Below are 20,185 nucleotides of genomic sequence, written 5' to 3' on the forward strand. Positions count from 1 at the left end.
TTGTACTTTTCATTGTTTATGGGCACTTTGGCCCTGGCTATCTTCAGCCAAATAATCTAAAAAGCTTTGAAAGTCGGCGCGTCATATACCTGTGTCACCGGGCATCACCCGTAGGACAGCGTACGTCAGCGTGTGACAGGGCGCACGACATGACAAGACACCCAGATGTTGCCTGAAGATTTTGAACATTCCAAAATCCAGGTGCGGCAGGGAGACACCGCGCGTCACCACATGCGCCACCCAGCGACAACCTCTTTTCAGGCTGTCGCCGAAAATGTCGCCCAAGTGGGACAGGCCCTTAAATGTGAATATATCTGAAGCAAACTATGAAAGCATAGAGAGTGAGATGACTCTGGTTGACTGAGAAACTACTTTCAAACACACGGTGGGAGCCAGTTACAGTACCCTTTAACTAGACTGAGCCAGTAGTTCAAAAGATTTCCACACCAGAACACAAACAACAAAGTACTACAGCTGTGGTTAATAATGGAATAGAATAGAATGCCTTTTATTGTCATTCAAACAACTTGGTTTGGACAAAATTGCATTTTCTACAGTTTTTACATTACAAAAAAACCCAAGACCCACACTTAACACAGTTTACATAAACATCCATCACAGAGAGTCTCCAACACCTCCTCACTGTAATGGAAGGCAAAGTCTTATTTCTTCCCTTTGTTCTTCACCCGCGGTCCAGCAGTCCAACTGCAGCGTCGAGGCAAACTGTGGCTCCGATGTTAAAGGACGATGGTACGTGGCGGACAATGGTAAGTCCTGTGGCCATTAAGCCGCGCCGGGCGATGTTAGGCCCCGGCTCCTTGTCCTTTAAACCCCGCGATTCCAGCGGTAGAAGTTGCCGTTGCGGGAGCTCCGAAAAGCTGTCTCCCACCAGGGACCTGGAGCTCCCGATGTTCCTGTCCACCGGGCCTTAGGCCGGAGCCTCCGAAGCTCCGAAGTCGGGCCACAGCCGCACGCCACCACAGCACCTCCCGTTCCGAAGTAGGCCAGCTCCGCGATGTCAGGTCCACAGGCTCCGCGACTGGAGCCCTCAGGCTGGTCCCGGCCGGAGGTCGCCGCCGGCTCCACGATGTTAGGCTCAACGACACCGGAGACCTGACAGGGAAAAAGTTGGGTCCCCGTACAGGGAAGAGATTAATGGTTTCCCCCACCCCCCCCCCCCCCCCCCCCCCTCCACCCCCCACATATACACAGCTAAAAAAATAATAAAAACTAGGATCAAGACATACATTTAACAAGACAAAAATTAAAAAAACACAGACGACTGTAGTCGAGCCGCTGCAGTTAGGCGCCGCCACTCCCACCTAAGATTAAAGAGATTTTATAAAATGGACGAAAACTGATGAGCTGCACTGCTGGGAACTATATTCTGCTCGCTATATATTCACCTTTGCTCTATCTACTGTACTTTAGTTTGAAGTTATTGTCTGTGTATGGACTATCTAATCTGTTTGAGTAGCATGCAAAATAAAACTTTCCACTGTACCTCAGCACATGTGACAATAATAAACACAAACTTAAAATGTTACCAAAGTTTGTAGCATTTGTACCCACGGTTTGTAAAATGTTTCACAGTTGAGAAAAGACTCAAGTCATTGGCAAAGAAAGGGGAAGCAGAATAAAAGAGCAAGAAAAACAACTATCTGTGGATCTGTAGAGTGGCAATGATTGACTAATGTTGATTATGGAACCATCACGACTGAGACAGGAGAAACTATATTTTAATTTAGGTAGGAAATGCAGAGTGGAACAGGCCCTTCAGCCCACCCAGTCCATGCCGACCTTCGATTACCTATTCACACTATAGGGTATTTGTTACAGTACATGTAAATACCGAGGGAGGGGATGGAAACTGTGTGAAGGGATGAATGAAACATGGAGGTGGAGTGTCTGCGAGTAGAGCAGGTGAGACCGGGAGAGAGATATCACCATGGGCACAGGATCAGAACAGAGCCTGTGCCTGATCAATGACCCCGAGAAACAATGGACTCTTCCTGGAACCAACGGCAGTTGCAAAGGTTTCCAATTGTGTTTGTTCAGTGATGAAATTGCCAGTTTGTCTGTAACGACGGACATCCCCCCCCCCCCCCCCCCCCCCGACTACAGTGTGAATATATCTGAATAAAGCAAACTGAGAGCACAGACACTGCCATGACTGTTTGATTGAGTTTCTACCTTCAAAAACATGGTAGGATCCAGTAATGGCACCCTTTAACTAGACCAAGCCAGTAGTTAGAAAGATTTCCACACCGGAACACAAACATAAGTACGACATCTGTGGTTAATAAGATTAAAGAGATTAGATCAAAGGAAATGTTGAGAACTGGTGCCACAATGATGGGAACTATATTCAACACTCTATCTTTATCTTTGTCTTTGCTCCATCTACTGTACTCAGTTTGAAATGATTGTGTCTGTGCATGGACTATCTGATCTGTTTGGGTGGCATGCAAAATAAAGATTTACACTGTACCTCACACACATGACAATAATAAACTCAAACTTAAAATGTTACCAATGAATGTTGGACCCAAGGACTGCAAAACATTTCACAGTTGAGCAAAGGATCAAGACGTTGACAAAGAAAGGGGAAGCAGAATATTAGAGGAAGAAAAACAGCAAATGGTTACAATATTTTAATATATTTTACTATATTTTAGTTTAGGTAGGAGATACAGATTGGAACAGGCCCTTTGGCCCACCTAATTCTTGCCGACCATTCACATTATAGGGCAGGTGTCACATGTAAGTAACGAGGGACGGTGTGGAAAATGTGGGAAGGGATGAATGAAACCAGGTTGTGAAGGGAGTTGTCTCTGCAGAAGGTGGAAAGGGGTGGGGATGGGAAGATGAGACTGGTGGTGGGATCACATTGAAGATGGCAGAAATGTTGGAGAATTATGCAACTGCCAATCAAATCCCACCTCACCTGCACCAACCTATCACTTCCCAAAGTTTGTCCTGCCCTCACCTCTCTTCCAGCTAACTACATCTCCACCCAACCGCCTAACCCCCACCCCAATTCACTATTACAATCAATCTGAAGGAAGGTGTTAACCTGAAATATCACCTGTCCAGACATTCATCCTGGCCCTTTGCCACTTTGCACTGTACGTCTTTATAATAAACCAGATTCAGCAGTTCCTTGGGTCTCCAAGAAGAGAGGCTCTTCGGCCCCACTCATCCTTCCTAACTTAGCTGTTACCATTTGCCAAAATTTGACATCCCTCTAAACCATTCCACGTATCTGTCCAAAAGTCTAAATGTTACGAAGTACCTACCCCTGGCAGCATTCCATATACAGTATTATATATATAACCATATAACAATTACAGCACGGAAACAGGCCATCTCGACCCTTCTAGTCCGTGCCGAACACGTATTCTCCCCTAGTCCCATATACATGTGCTCCATTCCTTTCCCGTCCATATAACTATCCAATTTATTTTTAAATGATAAAAACGAACCTGCCTCCACCACCTTCACTGGAAGCTCATTCCACACAGCCACCACTCTCTGAGTAAAGAAGTTCCCCCTCATGTTACCCCTAAACTTCTGTCCCTTTATTCTCAAGTCATGTCCCCTTGTTTGAATCTTCCCTACTCCCAGTGGGAAAAGCTTATCCACGTCAACTCTGTCTATCCCTCTCGTCATTTTAAAGACCTCTATTAAGTCCCCCCTTAACCTTCTGCGCTCCAAAGAATAAAGCCCTAACTTGTTCAACCTTTCTCTGTAACTTAGTTGCTGAAACCCAGGCAACATTTTAGTAAATCTCCTCTGTACTCTCTCTATTTTGTTGACATCCTTCCTATAATCAGGCGACCAAAATTGTACACCATACTCCAGAATTGGAGTATATATATATATATTCCACCCCCTTCTTCTATGTGAAAAATATGCCCCCCAGGTTCCTGTTCAATCTTTCCCCTCTCATCTTAGATCTATGCCCTCAAGTTCTTAATTCCCCAACACCAGGAAAAAGACTATGTGCAATCATCCTATCTATGTTATTCATGATTTTAGATACCTCGATAAGATTAGTCTTGTCTGTTCAATGAATAAAGTCCTAGCCTGGCCAACCTTTCCCTGTAACTCAGTCCCTATTATCTTGGCAACATCCTAGTAAATCTTTTCTGGTCCACAGGATCTCAGCGTTTTTCTTCCTGTCAACAACTTCAGGCCACTCACCACCGACCCCCACCCCACCCCTCACCTTGCGAATGTTCTGTTGCATTCAGACACATCCCCAACTCTGGCACCAGGGGGGCACACCATCATGTGTGTGGGTTCATCAGCTGGGACATTTAATACAGAACATAGAGGTTATGGTACAACTTTGTAACACATTGATTAGAATTCAGTGAGCGTATTATATACAGTTCGGGTCACCGCACTAAAGGAGGGATTTCATTGCACTGGTGAGAGTGCAGAGGAGATTCATCAGTATGTTCCCTAACCCCACAATAGATGTGTTCACAGTAAGGGGGCATAAGGTTAGGGTGAGGAATAAGAGCGATCTGAGGAAAAGATTGTTTCACCCAAAGGGTGGTTGGAGACTGGACCACACTGCATGAGAGGGTGGTGGACAAAGATACCAGAGAAAAGCCGTAGTAGCGGATGGGTAAACTTCAGTGCCATTTCCGTAACCGGCTTCTGTCATCTACAAGCGCAGCGTACTGCTCGAATCGCCATGGTATGCGACCCGACCAATCTTTCTTCAGGTTACTTTCTGTCGTGTAGTGACAATATTATTTAGCCTGCCCGTTCTCTCCCTACAGCTCAGATAGTCGAGTCGTTGCCATGACTCGTCTATCTGAGCAATCAAGTGGGAGAGATCGGGCAGGCTAAATAATGTAATTTCTTTCTGCCTCTCGTACAAATTCAACTGAACATCTTGACCAAAGATCGTAGAAGGGACTATGATCTAGACTCTGTTGCACTTGTGCAGCTCCCATACCAAGGGAACAACTACATGCCACGAGGAGCACACATTAAAGCCTTAATTTCCTTCCTAATGTATGATGACTGTAACCATATACATGTAACCTACAACCATATACAATTCTATTCTTATGATCCCAACAATGTATTATATTATATGGCAACATTTTTATATTAATGTCTGTTATTGTCCAGCATCCTATTTACTTTATTAATTGCTCTGTCAACCTGCCCCACCTGGTGGCCGATTACGGAAAAGGGAGATGCAACGAGACCTGGGTGTCGTGGTACACCAGTCATTGAAAGTAGGCATGCAGGTGAAGCAGGCAGTGAAGAAAACGAATGGTATGTCAGGCCCGTACGAAGCTTTTCAAAAAGGGGGGTGGCATGACAGGATTCCAAAAATGTTATGTGAAATAATGTGCACGCAGCGCACATCACAAGCGGGAAGCCCCTCATGTCCGGGTTCCAGGGGCCCTGAAAGCTTTGGGGTTTTAGATGCTCTCTGGTGCATTCTGAGCCTTATTTTGGAGCTTTTTGCACCAAATTTAAAGAAAACCTTTTTTTAGAAAATGTTTTGTGTGATGATTTGATTGCCTGTTACTGTTACTGTGTTAGTGTGTGCAGTGCACCTTTAATGATCCTCCTGACCTAACAACTTCACATCACATCAACTTCAACATGAAATAGTTCAGTTTTCCGAGAATGTAACTGTGCAAACCTACTCACCACTTTATCCAAGTCATGGGCAAAGTCATAGTGAATGTGCATTAAGGCGAGTGCAGACAGCTTGTCATTGCTCATGGAAGTCCTGGCGTAGTGATGCAGGCGATGGACACTCGTGGCACGCCTGCATATATTGCCATTTAGCCATAAATCGTGTTTTCCAGTCTATTTTCCAGGAATGTAACTGCGCAAACCTAGTCACGACTGTCTCCAAGTTATGGGCAAAGTCATAGTGAATGTTGATTAATGCAAATACAGACAGCCTGTCATTGCTCATGGAAGTCCTGGTCTTTCCTTCTTTGCGGATGTGAAAACGTGTTTGTCCTCTTTGGCTGAATCAAAGCAAGATGCTGAGCGAGATCGCGCCCACTGCAAGCATGTCGCCCGAGGCGAGCATCTCTCTGGCACTCAGGCTCATGTCCAAGGGTCCCGGCTACCCCCGTAGACAAATGGAGGGGGACAGGCGGGGTCGGCAGAGCACTGTGGAGAGACTGGCTGCCAACAAGGCCAAGCACTTGAGGAGCCAGACGGCGATGTGGTGCAAAGTGGAGCCCAATGGTTTGGAGCAGCTCTGCCTCCGAGGAAGGCAGCGGCAGCGGGGTCAGCAGCAGCATGAAGACTTACCTGGCCTCCGGCAGCCCCCAGCACAGCGGGCAGCTGGGGCTCCCGCCTGACATTGTGCGTCACTCCAGCTCCAAGAGGCAGCTCAGGCCTGACTCGCTGGTCATGTACCGGCAGAAGTGCGAGTTTATGCGAGGAGCGGCGGCCACCAGCAGCGCCCGCAGTTTCAAGGGCACTGGCAGCCTGGTCCGTTGGCTGCGGCCCGGCTCTAGCGGCCGGGGCGACAAGCAGCAGGGGCTGGCAACGGGAGCAGCAACGTTGGAAGGGGGAGAATTAGCAGAAGGGACGGAGGCTGCAGCACCCCACGGTGCACAAGTAACCACACCAGCAGCACTCCAGAGTTCACAAGTAACCACATGAGCAGCACTCCAGGGAGAAACAGCAGCCTCGCCAGCAACACCCCAGGATGCACAAGTAACTACACCAGCAGCACCCAAGGGTGCACAAGTACACCAGCAGCACCCAAGGGTGCACAAGTAACCACTCCAGCAGCGCCCCAGGAAGCAGCATCAGGTCGCCCCAAGGAGCCGCTCAAGGGGCAGGTTGGTGAAGGCGGATTATGGCGCTCGCACTCCGACCTCAGCTGCCGTTTCTCCCGAGCCTGCTCGGGCTTGCACCCTTCTCCACTCCCCAGGGCCCTCACTTAACTTTTTTCCCGTTGCCAATTCGCCAATCAAGACATGATATATACCACAATGACATACAGCAAAATTATAATACAGCATCTCAACTCTTTCTCAAATCTCAATTTCTATTATTTCTTTCCACTTCCAAACAAAAATGTGGATGGATTATTCAGTGTATGATTAACGTGTCAATAAATGCTGGACCATGGTAACATATATGCTTAACCATGCACACTACAGATTGATGCAAGCATGTTTTCTGTGAAGGCCCAAAAATTATCATGACATGGCCATAGCATGGGTCGTTATTGCTATTGGTACATAAACACTCTCGCTTCCCACATAATTTATACACAACAAAATATACAGGTTGCAAGGACATTTTTATGATAATAGCTGTTAAAAGCAACTATACCCACCTGACAGGTTAAACATTACACTAACTGACAAGAGATGGCCAAAGGACATCAAATGCAGCAAATGTTCTTTTGGCAATATGTTTAAAGGTGTCAAAACGCCACATTACCGGACATTCAGATTAGATGAATGTGTTGTGAATGGCAATGAAGAAACTCAGTTTGTACGCTCCAGATTTAAAAAAATATATTGATAAATGCTGTTTCCACCATTCCCACTTCAGAATTAACGGTAAAATTACAACTGAAATATCTCCGGACCAAATTCGTGATGTATATGACCAACTGTAGAAGTAAAACTTGGATAAATCCAAAATACAGCTGTGAATGTTGCTCAATAAATAACTACAGTACTGATACTCCATATTAAGAGCATTGATTTGCCGTTAAAATGATTTCTGTAATAACGTGTAAACGGTAGCAGTGACAATTGTACATTGCGGTTTTAATGTTTCACTTGTTCACAATTTAATTAATCCATCATTATAGATTAAAACAAATAATAACATTGAGAATTAAAACACATTTGACTGCATTCCATTATCAAACATTGTCAATGTTCGCTCTGAAGACATTTCCAACGCAGTAGGGTCAGGGGGGGGGGGGTGGGTGAATCAGTACGGGATGGATAGATGGGGGGGTTGAAGGCAATCGTTGCAGAATGGATGGATTGAGGCAGGAGAATAGGGAGGTTTCACAGCAGTCGGGTTACGACCCATGACCCGTACTGTTGCTACACTACTCCAAATGGAGTACAGGCGATGAACTGCAGGTAAGCACTTACCATTGTTTCCAGCGTCGTGGGCTCGTTAAAACCCGCTGAAATTGTCAATTTTTGCGCTGTAAATAATTATGGAAATCGGGATAAGCGTGTGAGACATTTAGCCTACTTCAGAATTCCAAAAGTGAGGAGAAATTACGGTAGATAGAAGCGAGATCTGTAGGGACAACAGCCAAAGTGCTTAGCGAACATTGGCCGTTTGCTCACTGCATTTCATCAACTAAGGCATTATTTGTGTTTTTTGTTGATCCCTTTGGCATCTAAAAAGTTTCAGAAGTGATAAATCTGGCTGTAAATTTTTTAAATCGCCCATGCTTCACAAGTGGGTTTTTACATACAAAATGAAAATGCCTCTGAAGCAAGATTTAGCCAGATTTATCACTTCTGAGACTTTTTAGATACCAAAGGATTCAAGACAAAACACAAATAATGCCTTACTGTTGATGAATTAAACCTTATTGTTTGTTTTGTTTTTGATTTTGTCTTTTGTTTTTTTACCTTGTTTGGGATGTGTTTATTTTTGTGTGGGACTAAAGATGGAAATTAGCCACTGGCTACAATCTTGCATATTACATGAAAATGTTTTATTAATATGCACTGTCCCTAATAAAATCAAAATCAATAAAATCAAAATCAAATCAAGCAAACGCGATAATTCCCAATATTTTCCATTCCGATATCTGCACAGCCAATGTTTACCAAGCACTTTAGCTGCTGTTGTCCCTTCAGCTCTCGCTTCTCTTTACCTTCATTTCGTTTCACTTTTGGAATTCTGAGGTTGGGTACATATCTCTCACACTTACCCCGACTTCCACAATTTTTTTCAGCGCAAAGATTCAACATTTTGGCGGTTTTTAACAGGTAGGAAAGTACGCGTTTCTAGCATTAATAACATATACCAGAAGTTACGGATGTCCTCCAGGTGGATTGAGTTGCTCCGTGCGTCAAGCCCTATGACCCAGTGACCTTACGTGCAACCCCCCTATTAGTGTGTGTTGGTTGAGTAGGTAAAAATGTGAGGGGAGAGTGCGGGGGATGTCAGTGGGGGACTACGGGATAGATGGGGGTAATCAGTACAGGATGGATGGGGGGGGGGGGGGTGGGTCCGTGCAGGATGAATGGGGGGCTTAGTACAGGATGAATGGGGGTGGGTCAGTACAGTGTGGATCGGGGGGTCTGTGCAGGATGAATGGCGAAGACAGTGCAGGATGGATGGGAAGGGGGTCAATACAGGATGAATTGGGGGACCAGTGTAGGATGGATGGGGGGGGGGGGGGGGGAGCAGGAGAATCAATGCGAGGTGGATAGGGAGATCAGTCCAGGATGAATAGATGGGGGGGGGGTGGTGGTAGATGGGGAGGAAAGCACAGGGGGTGGCAGTGAGGACTGAATAGATGGGTAATTGGGATCAGTGTGGGGTGGATAGGATGGGTCCCAGTGTGAGGGATAAGATGATTAAACCACCATCATTGTGAGGGGCCGACTGATTGGAGTCACCGACCTTGTGATGGGCCGAGAAGTTGGAATCACCAACCTTGTGATTCGAACAAACAGTCAGACCTTCAGAGCTGTTGATAACACGTTTGGGAGAATATGGAAAGAAAGGGGGATGATTACAGCAAGAGGAAAGGAGTTGGCACATGAGCAATTAATTGAGAAGGCGCTGGAAGCATTACATTTGCCAGAAAGGATAGCGGTGGTCCATGTGGCGGGACACCAAAAGGGGAACTCATTAGAAGCAAGGGGAAATGAAGCGGCAGACGGAGCCGCCAAAAAGGCAGCGACAGAAGGAACAGTGAGGATGTTGTCTTTAATACCATTAAGGAATCTCACAGGAGGAGGAGGATAAAATGAATGAGTTAGGGGCTCGGCGTTCCACTGACGGGAGGTGGTGGACGCCGGATGGGAAACAAATGTTAACCAAAGGATTACCTCGGGATTTGATGACACAACTGCACTCCCAGTCACATTGGGGAGCGCAGGCCCTGTGTGACACACTACTACGGACCTACGCTTGCCGAGGTATCTATACTTTGGCTAAGCAGACAGTCTCCGGTTGTGTGTTATGTCAGAGGGTTAACAAGAAGGTAATGAGAGCTGTCCCTGGTGGAGGACAACAATTGGCTATAAGACCCTTCCAGAGAATACAGGTAGATTTTACAGAACTTCCAAGAATACAAAGGTGGAAGTACCTCCTAGTAGTTGTAGACCATTTCACCAGGTGGGTGGAAGCATTTCCCATGATAAATGCCACCGCTCAGGCAGTAACCCGGTTATTATTAGAACAAATCATTCCCCGATATGGGGTCATCTAATCCATAGATTCCGACCGAGGAACACATTTTGCCTATAAGGTTCACCTGTTGGTTTGCAGTACCGTGGGAATAAATTGGAAATTGCATACACCCTGGCACCCCCAGAGTTCTGGGCGAGTGGAAAGGATGAATGCAACCCTTAAAACACAGATAACTAAGTTAATGGAGGAAACCAGACTACCCTGGACTAAGTGTTTACCAATTGCATTATTAAGAATACGAACGGCACCCCGTAAAGATATTGCGGTGTCTCCCTACGAAATGTTGTTTGGGTTGCCCTATCTTGGAAAGGTAGAGGGCACGCCGACCTTCGAAGGCAGCGATGTGTTCCTGAGGAACTATTTACTGGCAGTGTCTCGTTCCCTTGCAGAATTAAAAATAAAAGGACTGTTGGCACAAAGTCCACCACTCGACTTTCCAATACACGCTATAAAGGCCGGTGACCGGGTACTGATTAAAAGTTGGAAGGAGGAGAAACTGCAGCCCCGGTGGACTGGCCCATACCTGGCATTGCTGACAACGGAGACAGCAGTACGAACAAAAGAAAAAGGGTGGACACATGCGACCCGGGTTAAAGGACCCGTTGACCCGCCATCAGTTCCTGAGAAAGACGATCAGTGGACGGTAAAACCAGGGAATAAGCCCCTGGCATTAACTTTCAGTAAGAAATAAGTGTATGAAACTAACAGCATGAAAGGAGCAGTTGTAGTATTACTAACTATGTATGTAACCATTATAAGAAGTGTTAATAACTGTGATAATTGCTACCATCCTATCAGATATGGAGGGCGAACAACCAGATAATTTACCTATCATTCCCATGTAAGTGATGATTGCTACGACTTAAGGACTAGAGCTGTTTGTCAGGACGGGGGGCGGGGGTATTATGTAGTAGAAAATAAGGGACATGTAGGAAGTTTTGGGCACATTACTTGCCCAAAAGGGGAGAAATGGGTCTGCATGACCAAGAGAGGACAGTTAGGCATCCCTTCCTGAGCCAGGGAGGAAACATTAGACAAAATTAAGGAGGTAGTGATAGGGAAGTTAGCAGAAGCAGTAGTCAACAAACCTCCCCCACCTTCCCAGCCTCAACTGCACCAGACTATGTATGATGAAATAAAGCAGCAGATTGAGATCCCGGAAGTGGGGAGAAACCTGTTTGTGGACTTGGCCCTCCGGATAGCCAGAACCCTGAATGTGACTAACTGTTGGGTTTGTGGAGGACCGCTGATGAGCTCACGCTGGCCATTGAGAGGATCTATCATTGAGGTATGGGACCTGATAAAGTGGAATTTGACGGTGGGAAGAGATCGAAGTCCCCAGGAATGGGTCCTGACACGCACCCCGGTTGGAACTGAGTGTATCGCCAGGCCCTGGGCAAAGGATGCCATCCTAGTAGGCAGCAGCCCCTGCCAGCGCATCATCACCCAGTGGCCAAATCAATCCCGAGTGTGGTGGCCAGAGGAACCTCAATGGTATCCCACTGTAAAGGATGAAAGAAACTGTACTATCTGGATGAAGACTGATGGAAGCGAATCGACTGGATTATGGAATTGCACCGGAAACAACCCTTACCAGGGAATCCCAGTGTTGCAGGACATATGGGACAATGTTACCTCTAGTGGACCGGCCCCTGAAGGACTGCTATGGATATGCGGCCACAAGGCATACTCGGTATTGCCAGAAAAATGGAGTGGGACTTGTTTAATTGGACTGGTACAACCAGGGTTTTTTTTGTTGACCACTGAGGAGGGGCGGTCGCTAGGAACACCCATCTTTGACGATCTACACCGAACGAAGAGAAGAATGGACATCGGAAAATGGGAAAATGATGAGTGGCCACCTGCAAGAATCATCTCATATTATGGACCAGCCACTTGGGCACAGGACGGATCCTGGGGCTACTGGACCCCAGTGTATATGTTAAATCGGATCATAAGACTACAGGCAGTGCTGGAAGTAATTACTAACCAGACTGCATCTGCACTAGAGATGTTGGCGAAGCAGCAGACACAGATGAGAACAGCGATATACCAAAACCGTTTGGCCTTAGACTACTTACTATCCGAAGAGGGAGGAGTATGCGGAAAATTCAACCTCTCTAATTGCTGCCTAAACATAGATGACAACGGGCAAGCAGTAATGGATATATCAGAAGGAATCAGAAAAATAGCACATGTCCCGGTACAGAGATGGAACACAATCATGGGAGCAGGATGGTGGGATTACATCTTAGGAGGAGCCTGGTGGAAAGCGGTGGGACTGGTGATTTTATGGGCATTAGCTGCATTAATCATTATCCCCTGTTGTATACCATGTCTCAGGGTTCTTATAACTAGAAGTATAAGCCAAATGCAGGCAGTTGTAGTCCCCATGGGGGAGAAAGGGGGCGTCCAGAAGATAATGATAATGAGGCCGAGAGAGGACCCAGAGGAAAGAGAGATAAAAATAATGTTATTAGCTTTGGAACAGCAGGAAGTCTAGGAATGGGGTTTAATACTGGATGCGTAGCAAAAGAAAAAGGGAGGATTGTGAGGGATAAGATGATTAAACCACCATCATTGTGAGGGGCTGAATGATTGAAGTCACCGACCTTGTGATGGACCGAGGAATTGGAATCACCAACCTTGTGATTCGAACAAACAGTCAGACCTTCAGAGCTGTTGATAACATTGTAGAATAACAAGATGAGGTAAGGAATGTAGCTGACAACGCAGAAGCTATTCTTTAGGTCAAAGGCAATTAAGTAGGTTAGGGCAATAGCTACTGAGCATGCTTAATAAAATAAATGAATATTAACTTTACGCCCCTCATGACAAAGAACCTAATTTAAATGTACATGCGATGTATGATGTGGGAGGAGAGGGAATGATTGATGACGCACGGAGGGGAGGGTTGGAAGATTGTGAACCTCGGTACCCTGATTGGAAAGGGTCAGAAGGGGAGGCGTCCGATCAATAAAGACTGTATACTGAATTGTATAAAAATAGACGTTTTTCCTTTGCTCGGGGTGTCTCAACTTGGAGAGGCACCCGATTCTGCAGACTCGCAAATAAAGCATTTCTTGTTTCCACGATTTAGTCTCTGAGTAGTGATTGTGAGCACAAACCATATATCTCACAGTATGATCAACCTGTGTCAATAAATGCTGGACCATGGTAACATATATGCTTAACCATGCACACTACAGATTGATGCAAGCATGTTTTCTGTGAAGGCCCAAAAATTATCATGACATGGCCATAGCATGGGTCGTTATTGCTATTGGTACATAAACACTCTCGCTTCCCACATAATTTATACACAACAAAATATACAGGTTGCAAGGACATTTTTATGATAATAGCTGTTAAAAGCAACTATACCCACCTGACAGGTTAAACATTACACTAACTGACAAGAGATGGCCAAAGGACATCAAATGCAGCAAATGTTCTTTTGGCAATATGTTTAAAGGTGTCAAAACGCCACATTACCGGACATTCAGATTAGATGAATGTGTTGTGAATAGCAATGAAGATACTCAGTCTGTACGCTCCAGATTAAAAAAAATATATTGATAAACGCTGTTTCCATCATTCCCACTTCAGAATTAACGGTAAAATTACAACTGAAATATCTCCGGACCAAATTCGTGATGTATATGACCAACTGTAGAAGTAAAACTTGGATAAATCCAAAATACAGCTGTGAATGTTGCTCAATAAATAACTACAGTACTGATACTCCATTTTAAGAGCATTGATTTGCCGTTAAAATGATTTCTGTAATAACGTGTAAACGGTAGCAGTGACAATTGAACACTGCGGTTTTAATGTTTCACTTGTTCACAATTTAATTAATCCATCATTATAGATTAAAACAAATAATAACATTGAGAATTAAAACACATTTGACTGCATTCCATTATCAAACATTGTCAATGTTCGCTCTGAAGACATTTCCAACGCAGTAGGGTCAGGGGGGGGTGGGTGAATCAGTGCGGGATGGATAGATGGGGGGGGGGGGGGGGGGTTGAGAAGGCAATCGTTGCAGAATGGATGGATTGAGGCAGGAGAATAGGGAAGTTTCACGGCAGTCGAGCCACGACCCATACTGTTGCTACACTACTCCAAATGGAGTACAAGCGATGAACTGCAGGTAAGCACTTACCATTGTTTCCAGCGTCGTGGGCTCGTTAAAACCCGCTGAAATTGTCAATTTTTGCGCTGTAAATAATTATGGAAATCGGGATAAGCGTGTGAGACATTTAGCCTACTTCAGAATTCCAAAAGTGAGGAGAAATTACGGTAGATAGAAGCGAGATCTGTAGGGACAACAGCTAACGTGCTTAGCGAACATTGGCCGTTTGCTCACTGCATTTCATCAACTAAGGCATTATTTGTGTTTTTTGTTGATCCCTTTGGCATCTAAAAAGTTTCAGAAGTGATAAATCTGGCTGTAAATTTTTTAAATCGCCCATGCTTCACAAGTGGGTTTTTACATACAAAATGAAAATGCCTCTGAAGCAAGATTTAGCCAGATTTATCACTTCTGAGACTTTTTAGATACCAAAGGATTCAAGAAAAAACACAAATAATGCCTTACTGTTGATGAAATGCAGTGAGCAAACGCGATAATTCCCAATATTTTCAATTCCGATATCTGCACAGCCAATGTTTACCAGGCACTTTAGCTGCTGTTGTCCCTTCAGCTCTCGCTTCTCTTTACCTTCATTTCGTTTCACTTTTGGAATTCTGAGGTTGGGTACATGTCTCTCACACTTACCCCGACTTCCACAAATTTTTTCAGCGCAAAGATTCAACATTTTGGCGGTTTTTAAGGTAGGAAAGTACGCGTTTCTAGCATTAATAACCTATACCGGAAGTTACGGATGTCCTCCAGGTGGATTGAGTGGCTCCGTGCGTCAAGCCCTATGACCCAGTGACCTTACGTGCAACCCCCCTATTAGTGTGTGTTGGTTGAGTAGGTAAAATGTGAGGGGAGAGTGCGGGGGATGTCAACGGGGGAGTACGGGATAGATGGGGGTAATCAGTACAGGATGGATGGGGGGGGGGGGGGGGGGTCCGTGCAGGATGAATGGAGGTGGGCCAGTACAGGATGAATGGGGGTGGGTCAGTACCAAAGATCATAGAGGAGCTATGATCTTTGGTCAGTACAGTGTGGATCGGGGGGTCTGTGCAGGATGAATGGAGAAGACAGTGCAGGATGGATGGGAAGGGGGGCAATACAGGATGAATTGGGGGACCAGTGTAGGATGGATGGGGGGGGGGGGGGAGCAGGAGAATCAATGCGAGGTGGATAGGGAGATCAGTGCAGGGTGAATAGATGGGGGGGGGGGGGATAGATGGGGAGGGAAGCACAGGGGGTGGCAGTGAGGACTGAATAGATGGGGAATTGGGATCAGTGTGGGGTGGATAGGATGGGTCCCAGGATAAAGGGGGAGGGGGGGGGACGTACAAGAGAGAGAAGATGCATAGGAGGTGGCGAGGAGGAAGGAAGGTCAGCGCTCCTCGGGCAACACCGGCATCATCGCGCCGCAGCCCGTCCCTGCCCACCGCCAAAAGGGGAGGCAGTTGGGACTTCTTTTTTTTAACTCTGGAAAAAAAGGGGGGTGCGGCCGCTCTCCTTTTCGCACCCCCGCTCCCCGTCACTCTCAGCACCGACCAATTCAAATGCGCCCAGGCCAGGATGCGTGCGAACTCGTTGAATGATGCCGTGGGTCACTAGTCGGGCGGGTGCGAGAAGAGACGTGGAGGAAGGAACTGTAGATTTACTGGTTTATACCGAAGATAAAATCAAAATGCTGGAGTAATTCAGCGGGACAGGTAGCGTCTCTGGATAGAAGGAATGGGTGACGTTTCAGAAGGGTCTCCACTCGAAACGTCACCCATTCCTTCTATCCCGCTGAGTTACTCCAGCATTTTATGTCCATCTGCGGGGAAAATACATTTGGTAACTGACCCTTGACGCTAACGCGAGGCATGGAGCAAATATTCTGAAGCATCTCCTTCTGCAGATGCTGCTCCACCCGCTGTTTTCCAGCAGGTTGTTCTTTGCATGACATCGTCAATGTTCTCTCTTGTCTCTGTGTAGACGAATCCCCCATCTAATTCCCACCCCACAGCAGAATATTAGAGACCATGCGCCCATGGCCATGGCCCAAACAAAAAGCTTAGGACAGAGTATGATGGGGGGGAGGGGATGCTTGATGTGAAGGAGATGGCGTGAGGCTGGCAGGAGTAGAGAACTCTGGATAACAAGAGATATACACACAAAATTTTGGAGTAGGGCCTGACCCACTGAGTTACTCCAGTGTTTTGGTATAAACCAGCATCTGCAGTTCCTTTTTATTACAAAGATCGAGAAACTGGTCCAAATGTGCACTGTGAAAAAGAGGAACAAATGAGAGAATACCGAAGACCAAACTGGACATTTAAGTTTGGAGGAAGAAGAGATGGATGAGGTCCTCAATTATTATTTATCCTCTCGTTCTTACAAATAGAGAAAGACATGAAGCCGAATTAATTCTGAAAATGGTAATTACAGAAGGTGCTGACATGTTAAAATGTATTTTTTAAATCTTATTATTTATTTATTTATTTTTGTTAGAAGTAAGTACAATACTGTGGTACCTCAGTACCTAATACTTGTTGACATATTACATTTCATATACATGTTCACATGTTAAAATGTATGATGGTAAATAAATCTTCAGGGCCTGATCAGATAGATCCAAGAACTAGTAAGCTAGAGAAGAAATTGCAGGAGCCCTGGATGAGATGTATGCATCATTGTTAGGCACGGGTGAGGTGCCGGAAAACTGGAGGGTTCTCTGTAATTTCTTGGCATCTTGGATGAAGATGTTTCCAAACCGTGCTGTGATGCCTCCTGATAAAATGCTCCCTACGGCGCATCAGTGGAGGTTGGTGAGTTTTGTTGGGAACATGCCGAATTTCCGAAGCCTTCAAAGGAAGTAGAGGTGTTGGTGTGTTTTCTTGGCCATTGTTTTGATATCGCTAGTTTAGGATAAGTTGCTGGTGATATTTATTCCAAGGGACTTGAAACTTTCAACCATCTCTACTTCAGCACAATCAATTTATACCTGGGTGTGTGTACCGCTTCACTCCCTGAACTCAATCACTATCTCCTTTGCCGTACTAACATTGGGAGAAAGGTTGTTGTCTTGTCAACAGGTCATGAGATTCTCAATTTCCTTCCTGTACCCCGTCACATCATTATTTGATATAAGGCCCACTACGGTGGTGTCGTCTTCTAATTTGTAAATTGAATTGAATTTATACTTTGTTGCACAGTCATGGATACATAAGGATTAAAGAAGGGGTCTAATAATGCAGGATGGTCATAGAGGATGATTTGTCCCATATCCTCACTGATTGGGGTCTGTTGATCAGGAATTCCAGGATTCATTTGCAGTGATGAGTGTTGACTTCAAGTTCCGCAAGTTTGGTGTTGAGCTTGGATGGTATAATGATATTAAAAGCAGAGCTATAGTATCTGAATAGAAGTCTGATGGGGGTGTCTATCTTATCCAGTTGTTCCTGGAATTAGTGTAGGGCCAGAGAGATTGCATCAGCCGTAGACCTATTGTGGCAATGGGCGAACTGCAGTGAGTCAAGGCTGCTTGGCAGACTGGATTTAATGTGTTCCATAACCAACCTGTCAAAGCACATTATCATGGTGGATGTCAAGGCTGAAGGGGGGCTTGAGATAAACCAGTCTTGGTTTTCTTGGTCTTGCTGGGATATGGATCAGCATTTGGTGACGAGGAGAGCCAACAGAACAAGAAAAAACAGTGCTCTTGTATTGAGAGACTCTGCCCATCCTTGAACTGTGTTGTGTCTGCCACCCCTTTGTGGCTTCTATTGTGAACTCGCCTCCTCCCACACTGACTTCCTGTCCATCTCTCTCGATTGTTTCAGTTGCACAGAAGCAGCGGGATAGGAAGGGCGCTGAGACTGAGGGAAGTCGCCCTCTGTCCTCTCTCACATTGCTCCACTGCACCAATCCCATCCTTGAGTGAGTCCAGGAGTTTGACATCTTTCCTGAAGAGAAAAGGTGTCCATCGGGACAGATCAGGTGTCCACTTCACACTGGTTGCTGAGAAAAAGATGGATGTTTGGTGCCTGCTCATCTGCTTCTGGCTGTCTCTCCCCAGCTCAATCTGTGAGTTTCATTCTGAGCGAGTCGTTTTATTTCATTTCCCCCTCTCTGAGCGGATTTCTTTCTTTTTTCCAGAACAGGAACTAAACTCTTCAAGCGTGATGGGGAAGGAGGACTTAAAAGAGGAGCAGATATTGCAATATTAGTTCAGGGGTCCACATACCATAGAATGCTCTTTGAATGAATCCAAGTGGGCTTTTCTTCTTAGTAGACCTTTCGGGGATCTTCTACATAGATTTAAAATTGGCATCCCTATAGTCAGCAGGAGATAGAGAAGCACGGTTGCAGACAAATTATAGAATTATGTTGGAGTAACTAAGCGGGCGAGGCAGCATCTCTGGGGAGAAGGAATGGGCGATGTTTTGGGTTGAGACCCTTTTTCTTCTGAAACCTGAGGCCCAGTCGCCCATTCCTTCTCTCCAGAGATGCTGCCTCACCCACTGAGTTACTCCAGCATTTTGTGTCCCCCTTCATTTTAAACCAGCATCTGCAGTTCTTTCTTACACAGAATGGACCCTTTGGCCCAACTTGTCCATGCTGGTCATGTTTTAGTTCATTAAAACTGATCTAGTCCCATTTGGCTGGATTGGCCCATGTCCCTGTAAACCGTTCCTATCCATGTACTTGTCTAAATGTTTTTTTTAATAGTCTCCATTGTACCTTCCTCTGCAGCTTCTTCTGGCCGCTTGTACCACACATACACCACTCTCTACAAGAAGAAATTGCTCGACAGGTGTCCTAAATCTTTCTCTTCTCATCTTAAACCCATGCCTCCTGTTCTCGACTCCTCTATCCTCTAAGGAAAAAACTGTGACCATTCACCTAATTTATGCCTCTAATGATTTTGTATACTTCTGTAAGGCCATCCTGCAAATCTCTTACATTCCAGGGTAAAAAGTCCCAGCTCACCAGCCTCTCATAACTCAAACCATCACGTCCTGATAACATTCTAATTAATCTTTTTTTCACCTTAGATTAAAGGGGAGGCCATTTAAGACTGAGGTGAGAAAAAAACGTTTTCACCCAGAGAGTTGTGAATGTGTGGAATTCCCTGCCACAGAGGGCAGTGGAGGCCAAATCACTGGATGGTTTTAAGAGAGAGTTAGATAGAGCTCTAGGGGCTGGTGGAATCAAGGGATATGGGGAGAAGGCAGGCACGGGTTATTGATTGGGGACGATCAGCCATGATCACAATGAATGGCGGTGCTGTCTTGAAGGGCCGAATGGCCTCCTCCTGCACCTATTTTCTATGTTTCTATGTTTCACCCTTCACAGCTCAATGGCATCCTTCCTACCACAGGGCAACCAGAACTGAACATAGTACTCCAAATGTTGTATTGACAGCTGTAATATGATGTCCCTACACCTGTACTCAGAAGGCAATCTGTCTACCTGTGTTGTCATTTTCAAGGGAACTGCGAACATGTATTCCAAGTTCTGTCTGCTCTTCAACAAACTCCAGGGCTCCACACTTCCTGTGTAATTCCTGCCACGTTGGACTTAATAAAACGCATCACCTACAATTGTCCAAGTTAAATTCCATCTGCCATTCCCTGG

General features: G+C 45.6%; 1 protein-coding gene across 1 annotated transcript in view; it reads left to right on the forward strand.

Moving 5' to 3' along the window:
* Positions 1 to 6,662: 6,662 nt before the first annotated feature.
* LOC116986582 (SLAM family member 5-like) overlaps positions 6,663 to 20,185 on the forward strand; it is a 32,461-nt gene continuing 18,938 nt past the window's right edge. The window contains exon 1 of the mRNA XM_033042180.1: positions 6,663 to 6,720. Coding sequence (XP_032898071.1) covers positions 6,663 to 6,720 — 58 coding nt within the window. The remainder of the gene's footprint in view (positions 6,721 to 20,185) is intronic.

The sequence above is a fragment of the Amblyraja radiata genome, chromosome 24 (assembly GCF_010909765.2).
Source record: "Amblyraja radiata isolate CabotCenter1 chromosome 24, sAmbRad1.1.pri, whole genome shotgun sequence".
Lineage (NCBI taxonomy): Eukaryota > Metazoa > Chordata > Chondrichthyes > Rajiformes > Rajidae > Amblyraja > Amblyraja radiata.